Below are 25,600 nucleotides of genomic sequence, written 5' to 3'. Positions count from 1 at the left end.
GCACTGGCAATATGCAATGGAGCTTTTAATAGTAAAACTGTGGCTAGTAATGCTCAAGGTTTCATCATTGTACATTGGCAACCTACCATTGAGAAATGGGATACATTGTTACCTGGCAGGTTGCTAAGGCACGATTCTGAAACCTTCAGACTTTGGTTGCCTTTATAGTAATTGCGTCAGAGGAGTCGTTTACTGTGAAAAGAGGCGAAAAACTGCAAAAGGAATCTAGTTCCAACTAACAGTTACTGAATGATTGCTATATTATACTCCAATGTTTAGTGCACTTTCTTTTATCATTTTTCAGATATCAAGACATGAAAGGTAACAGCAACCTAACGAAGTTGAGGAGTGGTAGTTTTGGCAAGAATTCTGAGTATTCACAGTAATGCTAATATTTTGTTATTCACATGATTAGGTATGCATTTTTCATTGGTAATGTATTTTATAAGTTGTCAGGTCAAGGTACATAAATACTCATGTTATGATGAACATTTACTTACCAACTTCGTTTTTGGAAACTGATGCGTAGGAAGGATCCAGACATCATCGGAAGAGTTTTGTCACACCTTTTCATAAAAAAGTTATCAGTGGGATGTGCATCTTACAGTTCTCTAGCGTGCTAAATGGTGATGGTGTGGACATTTCGAAGGCCATTCAGTGAGCGTTAGAGTGCATAATCCTTGGTGGTTTCGGCAGCGTTTTGTGTCCTCTATTGGGGCAACCTTGTGGCTCTTTGGAAGGCTGAGGTTCCTTACTTTGTCCCCCAAGCATTAGCCTGATAAAAATTGCTGGAAACTGGTAGAATCTAGGTGGCAAATCTACCCTCTTAGCTGCAGGTAGTTTACTTTAGAGCTGTGACTTTGTTTGGAGGATTGTCTGAAGATGTACGACTAGTACTAATGAGCCTCTGGAAATACATAGAACTTCTGCCTGGCCAGCAATAACACCACATTTCTTTAGTTATGACAAGACACAACATTTTATTATTACTGAAATTCTGATGAGTTACATGCTATTGTGAATTTGATTACAATGAGGTAGGCCAAAGATGAACTGAGAGTGTCACTTGATAAAGTAATTATTATGAGAAAGGTTTTTGCAGACTAGAGCATATGTTTATTAATCGTCATGAAAAATTCAGAAGAACTTTGTATATTTACCACCCCGCTGATATACCATGTTGTTAATTTCTGTCAGCACCATGATACAAAAGGATGTGCAGTTATCAGCAAGTTATATGAAAACGTTGGCAATAATTGTGTAGTGGATATCACGATCAAGTTAAGTCTCTTCTTTATCTCTTCATTTCGGCTCTCATTAGATAGGTTTTATAAATACAAAGTGTACTGACGAAATTTGTGATTTGGCAACTATATTTCCTCCATATATCATCTTTTCCAGTGTTCACCAGTCAGTTCATAACTTCAAGTTTACTCAATGGAATCACTTGGCAGGGTGGTACTGTATATAAGAGTTGTTCCAAATAGAAACCTATGTTTTGATAAAATAAATTTGTTTTAGTTACCTCTTAATCATACTTGTCTCCTTGTGAATAGTCCTTTTCATAGTGAATGCACACATACAATGCTTTTTCTAGTTGTGGAAATCATCTGGAATGCTTTTTGTGGGATGATGTGCAAGTCTATTGTGAATTCTCTAACGTTATCTACAGCTGGTGACCCCTCAGGGTGGAATGCTGATGAAAATTTCTAGACCGAACGAATAAGTTAGGGTGTGGCTGTGATGTTGGAAAGAAATCAAGCAGTCATCACAGTGGGTTAGGCATCGTTGGTGTGCTATAAAATCAAGTCAGTCACTCAGATGTGAAGGTGATACTGACTTTGTTTTTCCATCAGATGATTTGTGCCACAAAGGCAGACAGTCAATAAGGACTTATAGTATTTGGAGGTCTTGATGTATCTGATAGAGGACTGAGACATAGAAATAAGACCCGCAATCAGCACCATGATAGAGCACCTGCTCTAATATTACTTCTTATTCGTGATTTTTGGCAAAGTCTTCAATAACTGATTTCCAAGTTACATTACTCTGCAGACTTGGCTCCTGCAGATTTCTTGTTCTCAATGGGGAAATCCATCCTGGAAGGTGCTGATAGCAAATATAAAAAAAAAAAAAAAATGTTTCAGGATGCATTCCAGAACTGAAAGAAAAAAAATGGGAAAGGGAGTATTTACTGTAAACAGGACTAACTTGACGTATTTGATTTATAACTAACCCAATAAATGTTTTTGAAAGTTTAGTTGCTTACTGGATAGTGATGTTAAAATGCATAAGGTTTGTGCTAATACGGTCAAGGTCAATTTTATACTGGAGGTTTTTTCAGTGTAACAGTGAAAGTAATTGGATAATGATCAAGGTTAATGAACCTCTTAATTTGCTTATCAACCCTGAGATTTTCTATAAGGTAACGTTCCATGTTTCGAGTAACTACCCAGTCCAGGGTTCCATTGTCTTCGTGTGTTTCTTCAGTTACGTGTTGGTGAAGGCCATGATCCCTTAACAAGTGCCTCATCTCAACAGACTTGGTAAGAATGAAGTTTTCCCAGTGGATATTAAAGTCACCCATAATTATGACTTTGCTTTCTAAAGCAGAGAGCGCTACCAGGTCTTGAAATTCATCAAGAAAAGTGTCAAAATTTGAATCTGGTGATCTGTAAAGTATGTAAGCATGTATCGTATCACTAGATCCATCTTTAAATAGCACAGTTAAGGTACACTTCATACACTCAAAGGACTCAAAGTCAAGTTTGATATCCTGTACTCTGATGTCTACCTTAACAAGAGCTCCAACTCCTCCACCTCTTCTATCTTCACGAGGGGAATAAAAGAATTGCTGGTACCCTGGTACGGCTGTTACCCATGGTTCTTTACGGTCCCAAGTTTCTGTTACTGCCAAAACATCAATATCTCTCTCAAGCACATAACATGTTATTTCACTCCATTTATTAAATACTGATCTGGCATTCATTAGGCAAAAGGTTATACTTTTTCCTTCTTCATCAGATTCAGAATCTTCTTCTAATTCCAAATCCAAATCCTCCAGATTCTTGACCATTTGTATTGAAGCGACTTTTTCTTTACCAGCTGTTTCCTTTGTTCGTTTTCTTCGCTTAGGTTTTTGCTTTTCTTTTTCTTGTTGTATTTCTTCTTCACAAGCTTCATTCTGAGACTGTATTCTGATTACTTCAACAATATTTTCACCCACCTCTTGTTTCTGCTTCCGCAGCTGCTCAACTACCTTGTACAATTCCTTTCCTGCTGCACTTTTTGATCCTTCCACCATATCCACCGTGGTGGTGACAATAGACCATACATCGATGGCTATACAAACTGCACTAATAACAGGAATTGCTCTAGCTCCTGCTTTACTGGCTCCTTTGCCAAATGCAGAAGCAGAAGCAACCAATTGGGTACCTAATAGGTATTTTGAAGCGGCCTGACTGCCAGCCACAATTGGTGGCAGGGACTTAAATTTTACTTTTCCGTGGGCACCTTTTAGACAGTCATTTAGCTTCTGTGTTAGCTCAAAATATTGCTTCACTAGGTCAGTCAGAGCCTCAGTTGCTTTTGCATCTTTATCTATAAGTTCCTGAGCTTTCTTGCAGTTTTCCCTTGCAACACTGTTATCTTTGAAGGAAGCAACAATACTTGTAGTGGCACCCACAGCACTTGCGACAATGCCTCCAACAGCCAAAGACAGGCCTCCGGTGAATGGGGCCAAAAGGACTGCACCTGCTCCTACAACGCCTGCTCCAGAACCAACAATATTGGCAACATTGGCACCTTTGTGAAAGCTGTCAATGTAACTGATGAGATCAAGTAAGCCTTGAATAGTCTTGGACCTGATTAATTTCCATTCCTTAAGTTTTTCCAGAAACTCCTTATATTTATTCTCCCTCTCCTCTGAGTACTGAACAACCAGCTCTAAACAATTATCCATCTTTAATCTGTAATAAAGAAAACATAATTTAATTCAGTTGTATGTCAGACAACATTTTACAGTTAAAATAGATTGGCTATCAACAGTCATTTCCTTTAAGTCATGTTTGTGTTGTTTGTTTCTTGTATAAAAAAATGCTTTAGGTTAACGTACTGTATATAATGATAAAGTGTTATAACCAGCCCTTGTTCATTTCACAATCAGCAGTAAAACTTTGTAAAATATTGATAGTCCTAGACTAGATAAACATGTTTAAAGGCTATTCAAAATATACTGTAATGTTTCTTTGTCTAAGTAACATGCGTATAGTTAATTAGAATGGTTTGATGAAATAGTTGGTAATGAGGTAATTTATTTTACTAACATAATAAGATTCATGTCAAAACAAAAAGATACAGAAGTAACATTTATTTGTTTTGTTATCTTTCAGAAGGATATCCGGAATTTCAAGCAATTCTGGAAATATGTTAATTGCATGATGATTTTATGTTACAATCTCCTTCACGAATTTTCAAAGAGCACGCTTTTGGGGATTTCCGTCAGCAAAATATGAGTCATCCTGTGATGGTTGGCACTCTGAAATACATTTTCTTTATTGGGAAAGTCTCATATAATTCATGTAACCAATCTTCACTGTCGGTAGAACGTGAAAAATGGCATTTCTCCATCCTATGTTATCGGTGACATTTAAACAATTCTACTGTGTTATTAAAACTACATTGATAATCAACAATCGGTTACAGTTCCTTACGTGATATCAGACATGAACAAGGGTCTACTTAATGAAAACTCATACATCACGCTTGTATTTCCTATACTGTGGGACTGACAGTGGTTTTCTTTCTCTCACTTCCTGCAGTAATTACTCACTGATAATGAAACTTGTGCCTAAAGGCTGACCTACTCATGCCACTCTTTTGCTTCAAGGAATCAAGATTCGACAAATAAGAAGCAGAGGTAATTTTACTGGGATTGGCAGTCTTTAGCTGTTGCTCTATATCTATACATAGTTATGATGGGTCCGTATTAAGATGAATTTTTATGTTACGTATAGCCAAGTTTTCGGTTTTATCAGTTTTCCTTTCACACTCTGGGGATCGCAACGAACGAAAGATGATTTTGTCTGACCAAGATTCCATTGTTTAACTATCAAGGTTAGACTAATATGCTTTCTGACTTTCCAGTGTCCGATTCTGTCCAACTTTCTGTCAATCACCTCCAAGTTGCGTACACGGTGACCACGTGAAGTCAGCCACACCCTCTCAGTCCTCTTCTAAGAGATGCTTTTTCTTCTTTTCTTGAAGGTAAGGCACTACCTGTTTTTTAACGATGAAAACATGCATAGAACAGTTACTACTTGCTTCCTGTTGGGGAAAATAGTAACTGTTTTATGCATGTATTTGTGGAATATAATCAATTTGACAGAGTCTTATAAAACTGTCTACATTGAACTAAGTCGCCTGGCTGTGAGATAAGGAAAATACTTGTAAAATGGCAGATGTACGGCAGTGTAGCCCCATAAAAGACACCTGTAATTGTGAGAAATTACTCAGAGACTCTAGCTTCATATTACACTTGAAATCACTTAACCCATACGTCCGTGGTACAGAACTCAGAAAGAATATATTGTACAAAATATGCAAAAATCGAGTTTGTTGGCCGTGAGGGGGGCCGTGTTATTTTCATAATTTTTCTTATATGCCAAAAGCCTTGTATCAACTAACGTTGGTGTTCGAAAATGTTCAGAAGTGTGCAGCTAATTGAAGGTACTCCCATATCTGTCGTCGCGGGTCTCTCGATGTAAGTAGTTTAATATTTTGATTAAAAGTTTAGAATTATGTATGATTTTTATTCAGTGACATGACAACCCACCCTTGCCATGGCTAGCTGTCTAAATTTACATTTGCACATGGTTTATTTCTGTCCACATTAAAAAGCGTCTCAGGATATCAACTGCTGTTCAGTGTCTCATATTTTGCTGTAGAGAGCCTTAAGAGGAAATCAAAATAAACAAAGTGGATAACTGTTGCCCATTGCAGCGTTGAAACTAAACAGCATTTCCTCTCTCTAAAGGTTTTATAAAAAGTTAATCTGACTACATATCATATTAGAGACATCAGAGTAACCAATAAATATAGTTTTGATACTTAATGTCAAAATAAGTCTACATGCGATTAACTTGAAATTCTTGAAGAGCGTGTGTCGCAATGTGGATTAATCGTTTTCAGTGGTTAATATGAATGAGAATTAGGACAATTTTAAGGACTGAATAGTTAATAATGTCATCTCACACTAACGTCTGTTAGCACTCATTCAACAGTCTAAATTTAATTATTATTAAAAGCTATGAAAATTGGTGAACCACGCGTCAGGTCCGGTAGTTTTTGATGTAAAATGATTTAGACATTAAATATCGCTAAGCTGAGTTAATAATTGTCTGAACATAACTTAAAACTTACCTCTATGTCCAGTATGAGTATTATATTGATGTTTGTTAATATCTTTCTATTGTGGCGTAATAATCCCGACTAAAACTAAAACACAAGCTACAATAACTGCAAACTCTCTAACTTCAGCGTTATACCAGCACATACTGTAATGTTGCTCTCAGCTGGGAATCTTATAAACGTAGATAAGGCGGAAGCCAACTGATAAAACATAATCAACGGGCCAATAGTTTATTAAAGTACGAGACGGTGTGCATACATTATACACACATATATATTTATATATATATATATGTATATATATATATATATATATATATATATATATATATATATATATATATATATATATACATATAAAGTATCCTACGGATACTTGCGCCTTCCTGTTTGTCTCAACGTTTGTTATCACACTCCTACCTAACGTCTTCTCTATTTTATTCTTTCATCTCGCATATTTTTTTTCTTTATCAAGTTACGCAAGAAACTGATAAAATGGGGAACAATAACCCAGCTGTAGGTCTTACGTAAGATAAAAATCCAGGTAACAGCTCTGTCTTATTCTAGACTATAACTCACGTTTATCCAACACAATGGAAATTACATAACTGGATACAACGGATTCAACAATATTCTTTTTTCTTCTCGAGTATTTTTTTGCAGTTACTATAACGGCAATCACTTAACAGAACACTTACAGGTAACTAGAGAAATAGTTTCAAGAAAGTACTAGTTTGGCCAAGATCCAATAATATTTCAAGTTATTTTTTTTTTTTAAATGAGAACTTACCTTGTACCCGCTGAGAACACAGTCTGCACTAAAAACTCATGGCGTTTTATCCATGACATCTGATAAAGAAAAGTCTCATAAAAAATAGTAATTTTCTTTAAACATGACGTACTTAGTGATATAACTTTTATAATATCAGTCTCGTAGGGGGTTAGTGCCGTCAGTATACCTCATGAGGTGCACTGCAGGCATTACTAAAAGTTCTTTTCAGCATCCCATAGGCTCCTAGCTGCAAACCTTTTCATTCATTTTATTGCACCTCTATCTGTATCTGTATAATCTTTCTTCCTTCTTGCTGTCCACCCTCTCCTAACAATTATTTCATAGTGTAACTGCGAAGTTTTCCTCCTGTTACACCTTTCAATCAAACCTACCTGCTCTCAATTCGTTTCAAGAGCTGAATAACCTCCTGCCATTCCTATATAATATCGGGCATTACACATACATTGAAATAACCGCAGTTAATGAAATAATTAAAACAAAACTATGAAATGACAAAGACTCATAATTATAGATCATTCAATTACTGACCGTACACAAAATAATTTGTCATTTCATAACCTTGTCTTGTCCGAGGTATTGAATAGGACGTGACTTTTCGCAGGCAAGCAATGTGATGTGTAATTGTATCATTTGAGTATTCAGATATACGGTTAGGTAGACATACAGAGTATGATTTTTTCTGGATTCACAGCTCTATAGAAAGTGGTCACTGTATATCCTTATATAACTGACTTTTCCCCGAGCATCTTCTATTTGAGTTACAACTTACTTGTGACAGATTTTTCAGATGTCTTTAAGAACATGTAAAGAATACATAGACAAGGTGTCGAAAATTTCACTGGGAACACTTAACTGAGAACGTTTTAATTCTGAAATGATCTTATCCCTTTAACAGAGATGGACTAGGGTAAAATACCGAATGGCCAGCCTCTACCGTAGCGTGACCACCTTTATCGCGTCCTGTAGCCAAGGATAGATGTTAGTCAAGAGCCAGCGTCCGTCGAAGCAACCCCTCGAGACCTCTACTTTCATCTCGAAATAAGAGTTTTCTTCCAAGTCACCAATTAAAGCCATAATTTCTGATTCGGTTGCGCTACGGTAGAGGTGGCCGCCAGGCGGCCATTCGGTATTTTACTCTCTGACATGTACTCAAAACGCGTCGCTTAGCATGACAAACACTGTTCACGTCTGGCAGTCAATTCTATCTATGATTCTTATTCGACTTTGCCCTGTCACCTTCTACTTAATGGGGGATCTCTGGCGTAGAATTTGTCTCCAGTGCAAATGCCGTTGCATCACAGGAATTCCTCATCGATCTCAGTGTCTATTGTTTTCTCATGAAGACATTCATTTTAGTATTTTTGTGACATTTGTGTGAGACCTCGACTAAGGAGGGACCGGTCGTGTCGTAAAGCACACGTTGGCGATCACGTTTTAAGCCGCACCTCAAACCGTGAAGCCCTCCGCTGCATATCTTATCTCCGACGCAGTTTGATCTTACGGCATTTTCCGTTAAACCCATACTCGGTTCACATATAGACTTCATTATCCCTATGTCCTATTGACCCCTATAGCATTACCGGACAAAAATGAAACCGCAGGTACTTTCCGCTGGACCTGGGCGAGAGAGTGGTTCAAGAAAAAGCCGAGAAGTGCCTAAAGAGGCTTGTGGTGTGATAAAGAGATTAGCATCCTCGAAAATGGTATATCAATCGGCTGATACCTCGTCGACTACAATGTTCTTAGGTGTGTAATTTCCTAAGTGGCATCGTTTGTAATGTACAGATTGATTTTACTCTCTCTTTCTCTCTCTCTCTTACACGCACATTATATACAAATAAATAAATAAATAAATAAATAAATAAATAAATAAATATATATATATATATACATATATATATATATATATATATATATATATATATATATATATTATATATATATGTGGTTGTGTGTGTGTGTGTGTGTATATATACATATATATATATATATATATATATATAATATATATATATATATATATTACAGAGAGAGAGAGTCTAAGTACAAGTTCATTTATGCATCTTTTTAGCTTTGTTTTAATTGAAAAAAGTGACAAATACAATTGTTCTGTAAAGACAACTTTTACAAATGATTAAGCACTTATAATGGGAACTGGGAAAAATATTAGGCGATTTCCGCTAATTTCATAAATCATTCAAGTCGTTAGAATCTAAATATAGAGTATTATTCAATATCCATTTTAAAATAAAGTAGTTCTCACTTGCTCTTAATCATGTGTTATTTAATACACAGGGATTACCTATATTTCATTCTCACAATTGCACTTAACAATTTTCTCTTTATGTTGTACACATTCTGTATTTCATAATTACAACTGAAAACAGAATCCAATAAGGTTTTTTTTGAGCCGAATAAGCTTTTATTGTGAACATTTCTGGGCCATTTATAGCCACTTTTCAACTATAGCAACATTTGTCATTCCGTTTGCACCCCATACGTCCATTTATAATCTCTTAATTACGTGGTGAAAGATTTTGAGAATGATAAGCAAGATAGGAAAAGTCTTTTATTAGAGGTGACTCCGTGAATATCTCGTTTTTACAGTAACAATTTAAGATTAACAGTAGCAGTAGCCATAAAATCTACATACCTAACATATTCAAGAAAGCGTTTTATCAAAATGTACATAGTCTAAGAAGGCATAACCTATTAGCTGACCTCATGAGTTGCTTCTTTTAGGTCATGGGCGCATGGATATAACACAAATAGATGGTCAGTTATGTCTTGTTATAACGAAAAAACTTTATTTTTTTGCCTTAGTTCTCTGAAGAGGATTTCTATATACAGTAACGTTTACTCGTTACATGTTGTAATATATGATAAGGTTATCGCCACAACGACCCAGCCAAGCTAGCGAGATGGCTGCTAGTGCAAAAAATTCCTCCGGCTTCCTATATTTTACCTATCATCAAAATCACTCATGCTCACTGAAGTGTAGTATATCTTAGTTCAACCAGACCACTGAGCTGATTAACAGCTCTCCTAGGGCTGGCCCAAAGGATTAGATATTTTTACGTGGCTAGGAACCAATTGGTTACTTAGCAACGGGACCTACAGCTTATTGTGGGATCCGAACCACATCGAGAAATGCATTTCTGTCACCAGAAATAAATTCCTCTGATTTCACGTTGGTAGAGCGAGAAATTTCAAGCGTGCTGAAGTAAAACAACTGGGCAAATGTAGACCACTGTCATAATGATAGGTGTTGTAATGCAAGAAAGAAGTATTTTAGGAAAAATTAAAAGCAACCCACATAAAGTTGAGAGTATCTCGGTTTACTACAATTATCCTGAAGATGAACATCGAGAGGTTTTTACAAATGAATGGTGGAATAAATTTGTAGTTTTGGAAACCTTACCTGAGGAGAATAAGACAATCAACGAGGACTCGTCATCAAGAATGTCAGCTGGAAAAGAATTTCTGGGACATTGGTAACAAGACAGAAATCATTTGCTTAGGATGAGACCAGGGATACGATAAATAACAGATAAAGCAAAAGGAGAAAAATTTCATTGAGATAAAGAATGAAGTGTAGAACTCTCTACCTATTCATATCTATATCGTGATACTGAACGAAGATCAAGAAGAATATTCAGACAAACAGGCTGACTATACTGACGAAGCCGAATATTCAGTGAAAAAATTTTTTTTGAAAGGAATTTAACTGTGTATTCTCAACGAAACAGCCCACTGAATTTATGATGACCTTTGGCTGATAAGATAAGGAAAATATGATGTCTTACCCCCACGGTATTCTTTTCCAGAAAGTAAGTCATATGGATACCAAGTTTGGTTGAAAATGCTGTAAAAATGGGGGATGGGTCAATAATGACAGCATAAAAAGAGAGACAACCCTAGTTTTTGTGAAGTCATCAATGACAGACATGAGGAGAATAATTTGATTGACATGCCAGAAACTGGAGAAGGTCGGCATGTACATACTTGTGAGTGAATTCACAATTTTTGCAGTGTAGACAATATAAAAATTTTGGAGATGGAAAACACCAGGCTATGGTGGAATTTTAGCTGATAGCTGGTATGACATCTAGTATGAAAAACTCATTGCTTTGCAGAATGTTGAAGGAGGAACACAAATTTGGCCTTATGACTGGAAATTGGAAGTAGTAGCAAAAATACCAAAGAACGGTGACCTGACTGAATGTAGTAACCAAACAGGCATTGCGCTTGTGTTAGTAGCTTCAGTTAGCTGGAGAAAGAAATGGTTAAACTTCTGTTTTTAGAAAAGGTTGTGTTAAAATATATCGTGCTGCAGCGTATGGAATTTAAAATTCCCTGAGAAGGCATTTGGCAATGTCCTCAGACCAGTTTCATGAATGACCATGTGTTACTGTGCTGCTCCTGTTAAATGTGTGTAACTAATTGAAATTATCCGTGTCAAGTGAGTGTCCAGTAAACAGTAGTGTTACAAAAGGGTGTTGTTTCGTTTTCGTTGTTTGCCCTTCTCAGATCTTTAACCAACAAAGGCGGTTGGCGATGGAAGAGTAGTTTTAGATTAGGGTTACGACTGCAAATCAACAGATTTAAAACCTGCAGATGATGCTATTTGAATCGGCGAAACACCATAAGATTCACAAACCTTTCGTCACAGAAAGCATCGTATATCCAGAGAGATGGAACTCAGATTAAATATCTGAGAAACAAAAGTAACAATATGACTCGTATTAGAAATTGAACACGGCAGTCAAGTGCTGCCGGTACAGTGCCTTGTTGTTGATAACGGAAATACCTCAAGACAAAGACTGCTCTGTACTGGGTTACAATACATCACCTGAAAGTACAGATAACGAAGTAGCTATGAATGGAATCTTTACAGAGGAACGAAATCTTAAGGTTACGAGGAATTCTTGATATCTGAACATTTCTTCTGCGAAGTGAAATATTTCAAGTAATTTATGAAACTTCGATGGGTCATAAGCTTTTGATATTTTAATGATCTGAAAATTATGCTCTCTGTAAGGAATCGGTCAAATGAAAAGTCTTTTACAGGATAAGGAGCCTGACATTTTATAGACTTTACTTAATCCCTCTTTATCAATATCAGCAGGCGCTGTAAAAAGCGGTCAATTAAATAACTGGAGTGTACCTGTGAAGACCAAGTTTTCAATATCGGAAAATGTCACTGGAATATGACAGTTTAGTATGAATGAGTAAAGGTCACCGCTTGTTTACATGACAAAATTGTCAAGAAGCCCAACAGCCACAGACTGACAAAATTGGTATCGATGAAGCCTAAAGAAAATTATTGCTTTGAACCCAAACAGTTAAAGGTGGAAAATCGAAACTTTTGCTCAGTCAGCTGCTTTTAAGCAGAATTTCTTCTCTTTATAAATTTACAATAAGGGATATCTATAAGTAGGAGGAGCCTGTTAGTGCTGTCACTGCTTCTTACGCGGTGCACTGTAGGCAATACTGAAGGCTTTTTGCAGCCTCCCTCCGTCCCCTAGCTGCAACCCCTTTCATTCCTTTTACTGTGCCTCCGTTCATATTTTCTTTCATCTACTTTCCACCCTCCCCTAACATTTGTTTCACAGTGCAACTGCGAAGTTTCCTCCTGTTACACCTTTTAAACCTTTTCACTCTAAATTATCCTTTCAGGGCAGAATGACCTCATAGGTCACAGCGCTCGGCCTTTTTCCTAATATTTTCTTTATTCCGTCTCATAATTAGGGATATCACAACTTATGGGTTTACATCTGGTAGACACCCCACTTTCTTGATAGGCTATATTCATTTCTTATTAATTACCATATTTAAGTAAAGGTTGGACTGCCACGCAGCATGTTTACACGTGCCATAGGATATGTTCCTTGCTTATAAGGATAAAGAATTTCAGGTCATTCAGGAGGAATAATCTTCCAGTAAATACCTCGACCTCGTCAATCAAAAAGCAGTTCGTGAGGGGATATACGCATATTCCATAAATGAAAGGTCACAACAAAAACACAACAACAATATCAGAAGCCTATGTTTGGATGGAATCAGGAAGATTATCGAAATTCCGTGGATAGAGACAAACAATTTACCCATAGCTACCCAAATGCCACGAGGTCCGCGACAGTGCTCGTTCGGGTAAAGAAAACAGCCAATAATGTTGAAACCAGGCAGCGAGTGCTATCAGTCTTAAGCAGTTTTCTCCGAAAAAGCCACAAATCTTATCTGACTTTCGCGGGAATAATGATAGGGTAGTATACATCAAAATATTATCACTGTTAACCTCTTAAATACAATATGGCTAGGTTGCCTTGCAGATTATTTAAGTAAATAAATCTTGTTTCAAAGGTCAGCCGTTTAATGGTGTTTTACAAAAGACCAACAACATGAGTCTATGCGAAGGGTCTTCGAAATCAGATTAGATTGATCGTACCGTTTTGTCTACTTCTAGAAAAGATTAAAACTACTCATCTTTGGGGCTCAGACAGGGATTAATTTACTCCATTTCCTTGAAATGGGTAATGTTGATAGTCTACCAATGAAACAGTGATGACAGCTGGATGTTGTCAAAACCCATATAATACTCACCAATACTCACTAGAATGGGTTTGAAACTGTTATCACCTCCCAGCGTTTTTCTGCTTTATATTTTGTCTTTTGTATATGGGTGACTTTTTTTATACTCATACTCAGGTACATACACACACAAACACACACACACACACACACACACACACACATATATATATCTATATATATATATATATATATATATATATATATATATAGATATATATATATATATATATATATATATATACATATAGTCAACTCTCAATTAACGTGTGTTTAATTAACGCGTTTTCGATTCAACGCGAGCTAGAAAATACTTTAAAATGTTTAAAAAACGCGAAAATTTCGATTTATGCGAATTGGCGCCCGAGCGTTGTTTTCAAATCACTCGCTCATGATGCGCATCAGCGCTGCAGACGACGGCCGTCGACATAAACAGACATAGCACAGTACACTGTATTTTTATTGATTTATTTATTAATAAAGCGAAAGACTTTGTGTACTGTATTTATTAAGAAAGCGAAAGATTTTGTTTTTCTTTTTTTGCCTGACCTACATAGTACAGGTATTCTCCTAGCCTAGCATATACTATGGTATATCTTATACATACGAATACAATAGCCTAGTAGCCTAGCCTACAGTTTACTCTATACTACATGTACGGTACAGTAATTATTAATATAAGCCAATTCTGGAGGTTCAATACATTCTGACTATGGTAATTCAGTACAAAAAGAAGAAGAAGAAGAAGAAAGAAAGAAATGGACATTAAACGGGAATCAGCTTCGTTCTGACATCGGCATAATTGTGCAATGTCAGGCTGCTGATGGCTATGTATAATTACAAACGTAACGAATATGCATCTATTCCACGAATCTTTTAAAAAGTTATACATTACTTCACTGTATCCGATAATATTGTATGTATTCTCTTATTATTGTATTATAAGATAATAACATAGCTGATGTTTTGGTTTGGAAATCAGCTGATGGCGAATATGAATGTTCATGCTTCTAGTTAGCATAAACGAATATCTAGATACTTTACTTATATGATATGAGTCAAGGTTATTTTTCGTTATAACGAATTTTTTAAGTCGAAATATGACTTGAATAAGTCTCGGTGTGAACTAAATTATAATGTTCATTAACAGATTGCGTTGGGAGCATGGTTATTCCGTTATAGGATAAAAGACGTGATTCCGTTCGCTATTTTCACTTGATTTCTTCGTAATACGAGCTTTACTTTATCTATCTTTTATTTGCGTGAACACAACAGTAAAATTTTCTCTCGATTTTATCTGCGGTTGTGTTTGATGGCATAACTTTACTGGAGTTTTATCCTAGTTGCTGATGCACGATAATAGTCATTAGCAGCTTGACCACCTTTCTCAGCTTCAGCTACAACTTGGTTTAAATTTATCAGCATATTTATTTCCTTGCTGAAACGTATGTTGCTGTTATCCAATTTGGTTGTACTTGGCAAAAGAGTACGGAGTTCCCCAAGTCCAGGAACTTAACCCCCCCTTATTTCTGTTATTTCTTATGTCAAAAATATGCTTAAATAACGTGTTTTTAAATAACGGGAGCTCTCCAGGAACATAACCCTCGCGTTATATAATTGAGAGGTGACTGTGTGTGTGTATGTATATATATATATATATATATATATATATATATATATAGATATATATATAAATAATATATATAATTTATATATATAATATCTATATATATATTATATAATAATAATATATGTATATATAGTATATACTAATGATAATATAATAATGTAATTATATAGATATTTATAGTACCATATTATAAACATACATATATATACATGTATATATCCATATATATATCACTTATCTATATATATAGATATATTACTATATGTATATACATATATAAACATACATATATATACCATGTATATCCATATATATATATATATATATATATATATATATATATATATATATATATATATGATACACTCATATATATATTAACGATAATATAATAATGATAATGATATTCTTTGTTTCAGCTCATGGCCATATACAATGAATATACAAAGTAAAGACAATAAACACAATCTAGATACACGAGATGAAATTATAAAAATGATAATCGGCAATATCCACACAGTTTTCTGTAGTAGCAGTAAAATAGTATTCATAATGGTAAGGACAGTAATGATATTGAGAATAATTGTAAAGATATTGGAAACGATAAAAAAAATTGCATACAAATTATTTCCATATAGGACATAATATATGTAGTCTCAGTAATAAGGCGGCTACTTAGGAATCTTAGGTTGATGATAGCTAGTAATATTGCCAAGGCTCAGTAGAACATCATGTTTATTGAGCTTTCGGGGTAAATAGTCTGAAAATTATTGGCAAAAAGTAAAAATAATTGAACTAAAACCTCAAGCAGATGGATAAAACAAAAATAAACGATACAAAACCTTGAATGCAAATAAAACCCAAGATTAAACCAGCTAATAAAACATAAAAAGAACAGAAAGTACAAGCTAAAAATTCTTCATAAAAAAAGAAGTGAAAACGTACAAATTAGACAAAATGCAAAGTATAGCTACCACACACAAAGTAAAATGGTTGTCGATCTGTTGCGTACCTTCTAAGAATCATATAATTGCTAGCTGTATACTGAACAAGATATTCACGTTCAGTTTCATCCTCTTTATAAACAGTCAGTACTCTAAAATCCAGGTGAGTGAATGGTTGGTCTTGTGATAAACTGTGCTCTCTTAAACCTGAAAAGGGTGATTTGAAAGAGGGAACTTGTTTTAGCAGAAGGACCTGTGTTCCAAAACCCTGTGTTTGGACCAGCGGGATCCGGTGTATCGCAGACCGCAATGCGAACAAGTAAATGACACGAGTTTTATTGTAGGAGGATGTCTCAATCACAGTAATATTAAAGTAAAAGGGATGGTGAAAACAAATTGAAGCCTAATTCGAGGAAAACTGAGTTGAAGAATTCATGTGACTTTTTCGGGCCATATATAGCTACTTTGACCAAGGTAAGATAATTTAATGTACTTTACATCTTTACAAACAGTGATGTACACCGGTTTGGGATATAACTTGTCATTTAAGAAAAAATTCTAATCGAATTTTGTAAAATACAAATATGGGGTAAGAATTTTCAGAAAAAATAATTCTGGAGGAAATTCATGTCCTGATGAAAAAGTATAAAATCACAACAAACATTGTAAGCTCTATTATCATAGTACGTACTGAATTAAGTCTATATGGCTTTGGTGAAAAACTGGGGTATTTTAATCTCAAGCCAGTAAATTACTTTTCCGGTAAACAGAATTTTCCAAGTTGCCTCCATTTCCTTATACGTAAACACCCAGAACTGATAACTTATTACCCTGTTCAGTTTCATAAGTAAAAGAAATAGTAGGGTGACGAGAATTTGTTTGCGTTTTTTATGCTTGTATTTTTAAGGAGTATTTTCAGTTTGTACTTTCTGTTAATTTTATTTTGTTAGCTCTGTTAATCTTAGGCTCACTGTGCTTTCAAAGTTTCGTATGCTTTTATTTGTTTTATTTATCCATTCTCTTAAGATTTTAGTATGATAATTCATTTTTATTGTAATTTAAATTATTTTTACGTTTCATCAGAAGCGAAATTTTCAGCAAGATGATGAGGTTATATACCTCGAAAGCTAACTAAATAATATGATCTACCTGGTCTTGGTAATATTTATTATCATGCTATGTATACTTACATATACACGCTCACACATATACTACCTATGGGTAAATTATATCCAATCAGAATATATATATATATATATATATATATATATATATATATATATATATATATATAATGTATATATATACATATATCATATACATATATATATATATATTATATATATTATAACATTATATATATATATATATATATATATATATACTATATATATATAGTATGTATAGTATATATATATAATATATATATATATATATATATATAATATATATATATATATACATTAATGTATGTGTGCATGCATGCTTTTACATTACATCTAGTTTTATATAAAAAAACATCTTATGCAAGGTATAGAGCCGCCCGTAGTCGCTTGATTACATTTATTGAAATCGGTACGGATAACATCCTGTAGCATAAATTTAAGCACATGTTATTTTTCTCCTTGCATTCTGCTGAAGTTAGTCTTGGCACAGCAAGGAACGAGAGTGCCAATTTGTTTACGTTAACTCAGAGGTGTCCTTGGGGGTGTATCTCTTATCTGAGTCTATGGGCCGAGGCGCACGTTGCGACGAATCTTGACTCATGTGTCTTGCTAGTCATGTTTCTCACTTAAATCGTTGCGTAAGAACGCTAGACATTTAGGGACAAACTTTTGGTTTTGTATAGAATAACGATATTTTGTACGTTACCAAAGATATATCGTATTTGCATCGCTTGTTAGTGGCCTGTACTACGTAAATTTCAATTCGGGAGAATGGGGTTTGGGGTGGGGTTAGTTACAGGGGTAGTGTGTGAACGGCAGACCGTCGTTGTCAACACAACCACGGCCAGGACGGCCTATACCTAGACCGTGAACACAACAACCTCAGAACTTGCCAGTAGAGGAGTGCCATACACCACCAATCGAACATCCGTATACACAGTTTAACAAATTAATACTGGCGATGCTATACGCCACCATTTACTTTACTTTTGAATTAGCTTTTTAAATTTACTTTTGAAAAATAGGAGCCGGACCTTCATAATACACTGAAAATTGCATTCTCATTGTATTGCCCAGACATTTACACAAACTAACACCTATAATGGAAAGTGACTTTTTTTTTGTTGCAAAAGTGTCTGAGACTTGGGCGTATTTTCTGTCTCCGTGGTTGTTTAATAATATCTTTATTGATGGAGTAAAGCGAGAAGTCAGAAAAAGGACAGTAGTTATAGGTGCAAAGTTGGATAAAAAAACAGGGGTTGCAAACGAAGTGTGGAATGAGAGCACATGTGATCAAGAGTAAGGGTAAGAGGGTAAATGGAAACCATGACTGTTAATATGGACAGTGGTAGAATAGTGGGAAATTTTGATTCACAATGGATCTGCTGGTAAATGTAAAGGGTAATGACAGGATGAGAGAAGAGGTAAGCAAAGGAATAGTATAAGAAAGAAAGGTAGCAGGGTGTGTGCAAAAGATTGTGAAGAGGTGGTGTGTCTATTAAGAACTAATTTAAATGAGTATCACAATTTACAAAGTACCACGAGTAACAGTCATAGGTCACAGACGTAGTTCTACAAATTATAAGCCATCAAGCAATTTATCAAATACTGTGACACTATAGTGTTTGAGTTAGGATTAAAAAAATAACCTTCAATATAGTATTTAGGTAATTTAGTTTCAAGTTCATTTAAATTAATTTAGTTAAGAAATTCATTGCCAGTAGATACTGTACCCTCTTTTGTACTAGTTTAAATGATAATACGCGCACCCTATGGGGTGTGAAATGCTATTTCTTATGCAGTTCTTAGCAAGATGAAAAATATGCTTTATTAATAAGAAACTAATTAACGTTTCCATTTTCATTCATTCTCATCAGGGTTCCCAGTGCTTGGATTTAGTACTTTTGTTAGTCTGAACGTATATACTAACTGACCAACCCGCTGCTACCTGGATAAACTCACTGACAAGTGATAAAATCTCCCCCTCTCTCTCTCTCTCTCTCTCCCTCCTATTATGATAGTTGCATCAGTTACATTAACCAGCATTTTTTACATTTTATCTCGGCAACTTCCTAGGGCTGAACTTGGAACTGAAGGGCATCTGGAGTGTCACTATCTATCTTAGTAACCTTGAAAACTATGGATTAGACACTAATATCTGTGTTTTTTTTTTTTTTTTTTTACATGTAACCCCCTTCCCTCCCCCACCCTCTTTGGTGCTAATGATGTCTGACCCCCACAGTATGCTTTTTCAGATAGTAAGTCATATGTATACTGAAATGAGTTATGATAAACATGTATACTGAAATGAGGTATGATAAACTCAAAGAGTTTATTTAGTAAGTAAGTCTACAGGCAGAACCAGCTCTGTTTCAGGAAATCTTTCCCATCACAACCCCCTTTGATGCCCTTTGGTGCTAGTGATGTCTTACCCCCACAGTATTCTTTCCCAGATAGTAAGTCATGAATAATTATCACATCACCATGAATCATATAAATTATTCGAGCTACAATTGTCCTTTAATATCTAATTTGCTCTACCTTGGAATTGATACATTTTCATATATGTAAACCGAAGGGGAATTTTTTAGTTGATAATAATCTCGGCCCCTCATGGGATCGAACCACCGTCCAGCGGACAGGGACGAAATCAGGACGACATTGACGTTAGCGATTTGGCTAACAAGTGAAGTTATAAATTTATACCGATTCTGACCTTACAAATCACCGTCGAACTCGGTTATTCGTAATTAGAATCGATATCCAACCCCCTCTACCATGTTAGCAAATTCGAACGTTTGACGAACGTAGCCATATTATGAATAATTATCATATCACCATGAATCATATAAATTATTCAAGCTACAAATGTACTTTAATATCTAATTTGCTCTACCTTGGAATTGATATATTTTCATATATGTAAACCAAAGGGGAATTTTTTAGTTGATAATAATTTCATCCTCTCATGGGATCGAACCACCGTCCAGCGGACAGGGACGAAATTAGGACGACATTGAAGTTAGCTTATGTATACCAAGTCTGGATTGAAATTGCTGGATGCGTTCCAGAGTTAAGCGGGAACATACACACACACATCCACATATATATATATATATATATATATATATATATATATATATATATATATATATATATATATATATATATGCATTATGTATAAATATATAATATGTTATATTTGATGCATGTTGCTGAGACTATAAATTTTATGATAGATACATATTTGACTACTGGGTCTCCTCGTCGTCCCATTTAGCTGACTTGAAGGTCAAGTGCTGAAGGTCCCTGAATCGGTTGAAAGCTTCCTCCCACAACACAAGAGGTGCTGATTGACAATACCTTTAAAGGTTGCAAGTCATTATTCGCGGATGTGAGATGTTTACATCTGCCGCCTCTCATAGATTCTAAATCCTAAATGGGACTCCGCAGTCTGTGATCCTAATGGCCACTGAAACATTCAGATCCTCTGTTGAGTAAATGATCTGAGGTGGTAGCGAGATCGCCCCTCAACTGCATTTCATGACTTTGCTGGCACAAAGTTTGATGAGGTTCCAGAGAATTTGAAGTTCTTCAACAAGTCTAAATTTCCTGAGGAAGTCATTTTTTATTTATTATAGAATCCAACCTCGTCTTCCATGGCCATTTTCGTTCGAAGTGAGACAAATAATATCCTTAAATACTCCACAATCCCTCCATGACATTCATCAACAGCAAAATACCGGAAGTGCTTTAGTTCAGAAAAGAGAAGCAGGTTTATGTGCATGAGAATGAAGTACTTGTGTATACAGAAGGCCCCAAATCTAATGCTGGCATTGGGTTCGGAACTGCTTTAACGGTTTCATTCTCGCATGGTTTTTAAAATTCACTCATCTTTTATTGTGCACAGACAAATGGGATTGTTAACCTAATACCCTTTACAAGAAAAAAGAAAAAGGAAAGATCATAGGGGCTCTTGAAGCAAGATGTCCTAGAAAGTCCCCTATGAATAGCAAGCTTAGTGGTTCTGAAGAAAATCTGAATATGTCCTGAGAGATTCGTAATTGATTGTGATTCTTCCGGAGTTCAACAGACTCCTTGAATAATTTCGATACCAAACATCCTAGGTAAAAGACATTTCTTTTATGCCGCTGCTGTAGAAAAGTCCATTGTCGTTGAATCAAACACACTGGTGGGAACGGAAAGGATAGGCTAAGTCAGTTCACAAATAACATGGGATCTCACATCTAAGAAGGGCTCTATAGATACACTTCTAAGCATAGAGAAAAAAAATAGAGGGAGATTGACAAATTTCATGGCAAAGGCTGGTAGGTAGTGATCAGGAAATACCGGGAATTACCAGATTAGTAATATGCCATAGTGGTGGGTAACTTCTCTTTGGCATTTAAGAAATAGACACATTAAGTTTGACTCTTTGATCTTTATTGAATAGGCCACCACACCTGTTTAGAGTAGAATTTTTGGTCTTATTGCCTATGTGGTACTTCTTGGTCGAGGAATAGAGAGGAATATAGAATTTAGGCCAAAAGCCTAACGTTGGGCCCAATGAGGTCATTCAGCGCTGAAAGGGAAATTGAGAGTAAAATATTTGAAAGGTGTAACAGGAGGAAAACCTCGCAGTTACACTATGAAGCAATTGTCAGGAGAGGGTGGATAGCAAGGTTGAAGGAAGATAATGCGAATGGAAGTACAGTAAAACGAATGAAAACGGTTGCATAGAACCTTAAGTTATGCTAACAGCGCACCGCGTGAAGTGCACTGATAGCGTTACCACCCCTCTACCCCCAACCCCCCGGGGTTCTTGGTCGGGTGTTTCCCCTGAGGACGCGAGAAGTCGTTTTTCATCGGAGAGCCCTGACGGTCGAAGCTAATTCTCTCCTGAGTTCTCGGAAAGGATGCGGTGTTCAATGCAATGAGAATGATTAAGTTTGCTGATGAAACGGGACTGTTGTATATATCATTCTTGCGAAGTCTTTTATCAAATGTTATCACTTTCTATGAATTATAATCCTACGTATTGTGATGTGGAAGCATTTGTAACGAACTTATTGAGTGGAAAGTTGAATGAAATTTACATCCATGAAGAAATTTATCTATTACTTTTTAAGCTAGTATTATTTACCTCTGGCATCGTTGAAATTAACGTCGCGTAGAACTCATTTTTCTAGAGATGACGAGAATTACCATTTCGAATTAATGATTAGCGTTCATTTTCTAATGAGATAACTCATAATACCACTTATGAAATTTCATGGAAACCACACGCACTCACTTCAGCAATATTCGTCTTACCTGGAGTATCTCGAATCGATTACTTTTAGTAGAAACCCTCTGGTGCCAGCAGGCCACCCCCCCCCCCCCCCCCCCCCCCCCCACCCCCCCCCCCGCCCCAGGCAGTATGAACTGTATTTATAGTAAAAGTTACTCAGAAGTTGCAAATCACCATCCACGCAGCGTTAATCTCTGTAAAAATAAAAGCCAGTGAAATTCACTTACTGCTCAGTCCACAAGTCTTCTGAGGAAAGATGGTTTGAATCACGGATTAGAGATTGGTTTGAATGTTTTGCTTTTGCGCCTTAATTTCAGCTGTTTCATTCATGTAGTTTATTTTTTTATGACATACATTTGTCATGTGAAGTGTCCTTATTGTCGGTACTGAAAAATAAGATAAATTATTGTTCCTCACCAATCCTTCCACTCGGTGACCTACGTCGTAAACGCGTGTTCCTTGTGAATACACACCGGACGACTCTGTCAGGTGTCAACCTATACTGGTGTTGTTCTTGACTGGGCTGGCCTTATGCCAGTAAGGACTCTTGTTCCTGTTGCGGTCTGTAAAGTAAGACACGTATCATTTTCTACCAATAATGTTTCTCTTTTCCTGTGATTATTTATCACTAAACGACTTTAGTTTTCATCACAGCTCTATCTATGTTCGCAACATTGCACATTGAACTCCACAAGGGTCGTTGAAAAAAGCAAGAAAACTACTGTAAGATTAAATCGCGAACACGACATGTAACACAAATATATCCCCCCTTTCCCGAAGCATCCTGTTCGCTAAAGGCACTATCTACGACTTCATTCCTTACTTGACTTGCGTAAACCCTATAAACGCCCCATGCACGGACTCGTCTAAGCGCGTAATTCGTGACACTCCGAACGATACCCGACGACTAAACTAAGAGCAGGAGGATAGGGAATAAGGAGGATGAAATGAGGGAGGAGACTATATGTGAGGGGGTGTTGCTATCCTTAGATACAACACTTTAGTAAGGAGTTGGCAACCGTAACAGTTACGTAAACGTGTCCTTTTCCTCGTCTACCCGTACGCAAATATACAGCGCCAGAGGCGTTGAAAGTGTTTAGATTGCCCTCCCACCTATAGAATTCCTTCCATCCCAGACCACAGCAGATCATCAGCTCGTAAATTACAGTTCCCTTAAAGGAATGAATATAGACATTAAATTTTAAAATTACAAAATCGTTGGAATAGCTCTTTTTTTTTTTCTTTATTTGCAGGGTCATGTAAGTGAAGGGAAAATATGAATAGGCATAGATATATTCGAAATAAAAATGCTAAAGAACTACATGTTAACCATTACATGGGACAAATAAATAAACTGGTTTTGCACGATCAACACCCATAATTGTATAGTCACCATACGTGAATACCCACTGCGGGCTGCCACAGGCTATATTAAGAACAAGTAATGTAAAGTGTTTACCTTGTCAAAGAAAAAAAAGTGGGGTTTGGAATGAGAGAGAGAGAGAGAGAGTGGGATAAAAAAGGCGTGTCGACGGGAAACTGTCCCAGATTCTGCAATTTAAAGAAATAATCGGATAACCATTAGTAAAAAGTCTCAGACGCTCATTATATAGATTTCCTGTTTCTAGAAATAACAGGAGATAAAACAGTCACTATGAAAACTCAATGATAATATGCTATGACTGAAACACAAGTTGAAAGAAATTTGCATAAATTTGCGTAATTAGATAATGCCAGAGATCGCCTAACTCTCTCTTTACTTTGTAGCGGCACCGTGCAGGAAAATGATCGGCATAGAAAAGAATTAGTTTTACCATACTTTTAATACTCTGGTTTCCCATGTATGTTTATTATAATTGTGGAAGAAAAAAAAACTTTTTGCATGACGCTGCCACACTGGACCTGGACACAAGGACACTATCACTTTTCTTTTGAACGGTCACAAAGTCCCGTAAGCAACAGAATGACATGGAAAAGGTTAAACCAGTGAAGCCTACACTCGCGTTCTGCATTAACTGCCCTCTCAATGTATGGCGACCAGCGTAGATAATGCTTTTACAGGGATATAATGCATAACGTCAACTACAGGTATTTTCCTCATCTCACCCCGGATATTTCTTAAACACCGGTCATAGTTACGTTGTTCACCGATTTCTTACTTTTAATCGACCCGAGCCTTGGGTACAATAGAAATAAATTCCGGTATAGAAAGATCTGACGTTCTCTTAACGAACTAAAAACGTCTTGACTAAAACGCTACATTGGCCTGTTGACCAGTAATTAATCTGGTAACGGAAGTTCATTTGATCAATCTTGTGCTCAAGTTTTGAGTCTTGCCTACCCTAGATTCTCTCAAAACTGTGAATGTCCCCGGCATGATACCGTCCTTCATTGAAAAAGTTTGTTTGTGTCTATTTCCTCCATCTCCTGAGTGGTTGCATTTAACTGGTTGGAAAATAGTCCAAATCACGCAGTTTTTCATGAGGGACAGAAAGCAATGCATGAGTTTCCAAGGTCTTCGTATCCCGGAGCAAAATGTCCATCCCGGTATGTCAATCAGTGAAATCGGGAGAACTGTGACTGTAGATTTCTTATCTTTGCAAAATGAATAAGGTTACTTACACTGAAATGGACCCTTTTAGAAACCATATGTGCCAGAAAGTTTATTTATATATCTTTTGTGCTTTTATGAACCATTTTTTAAATGGAAACAGTGATAAATTCGGTTGTTTGCAGAAACACTCTCTGCAATTTGAAGTTGATTAGGGAATTGTGATG

The 25,600-nt window shown here is 36.1% G+C and overlaps 1 protein-coding gene across 5 annotated transcripts in view; it reads right to left on the bottom strand.

Annotated features, from left to right (window-relative positions):
- LOC135223578 (uncharacterized) overlaps positions 1-23,690 on the bottom strand; it is a 29,904-nt gene extending 6,214 nt beyond the window's left edge. For 3 of the 5 annotated variants that reach the window (XM_064262111.1, XM_064262108.1, XM_064262110.1), the window contains exons 1-2: positions 6,421-6,571; positions 501-3,968 (exon numbers count right to left, since the gene is read on the bottom strand). In XM_064262111.1, the coding sequence (XP_064118181.1) occupies positions 2,324-3,961 (1,638 nt within the window). In that variant the 5' untranslated portion in view covers positions 3,962-3,968; positions 6,421-6,571 and the 3' untranslated portion in view covers positions 501-2,323. Of the gene's footprint in view, positions 1-500; positions 3,969-6,420; positions 6,572-23,049; positions 23,184-23,239 lie in introns of those variants that run through there. The other 2 variants (XM_064262112.1, XM_064262113.1) reach the window with 2 other exon arrangements.
- Positions 23,691-25,600: the final 1,910 nt, after the last annotated feature.

Source organism: Macrobrachium nipponense, chromosome 10, assembly GCF_015104395.2.
Source record: "Macrobrachium nipponense isolate FS-2020 chromosome 10, ASM1510439v2, whole genome shotgun sequence".
NCBI lineage: Eukaryota > Metazoa > Arthropoda > Malacostraca > Decapoda > Palaemonidae > Macrobrachium > Macrobrachium nipponense.
Note: the sequence above shows the minus strand (reverse complement) of the source record. Positions and strands in the feature narration are given on the sequence as shown.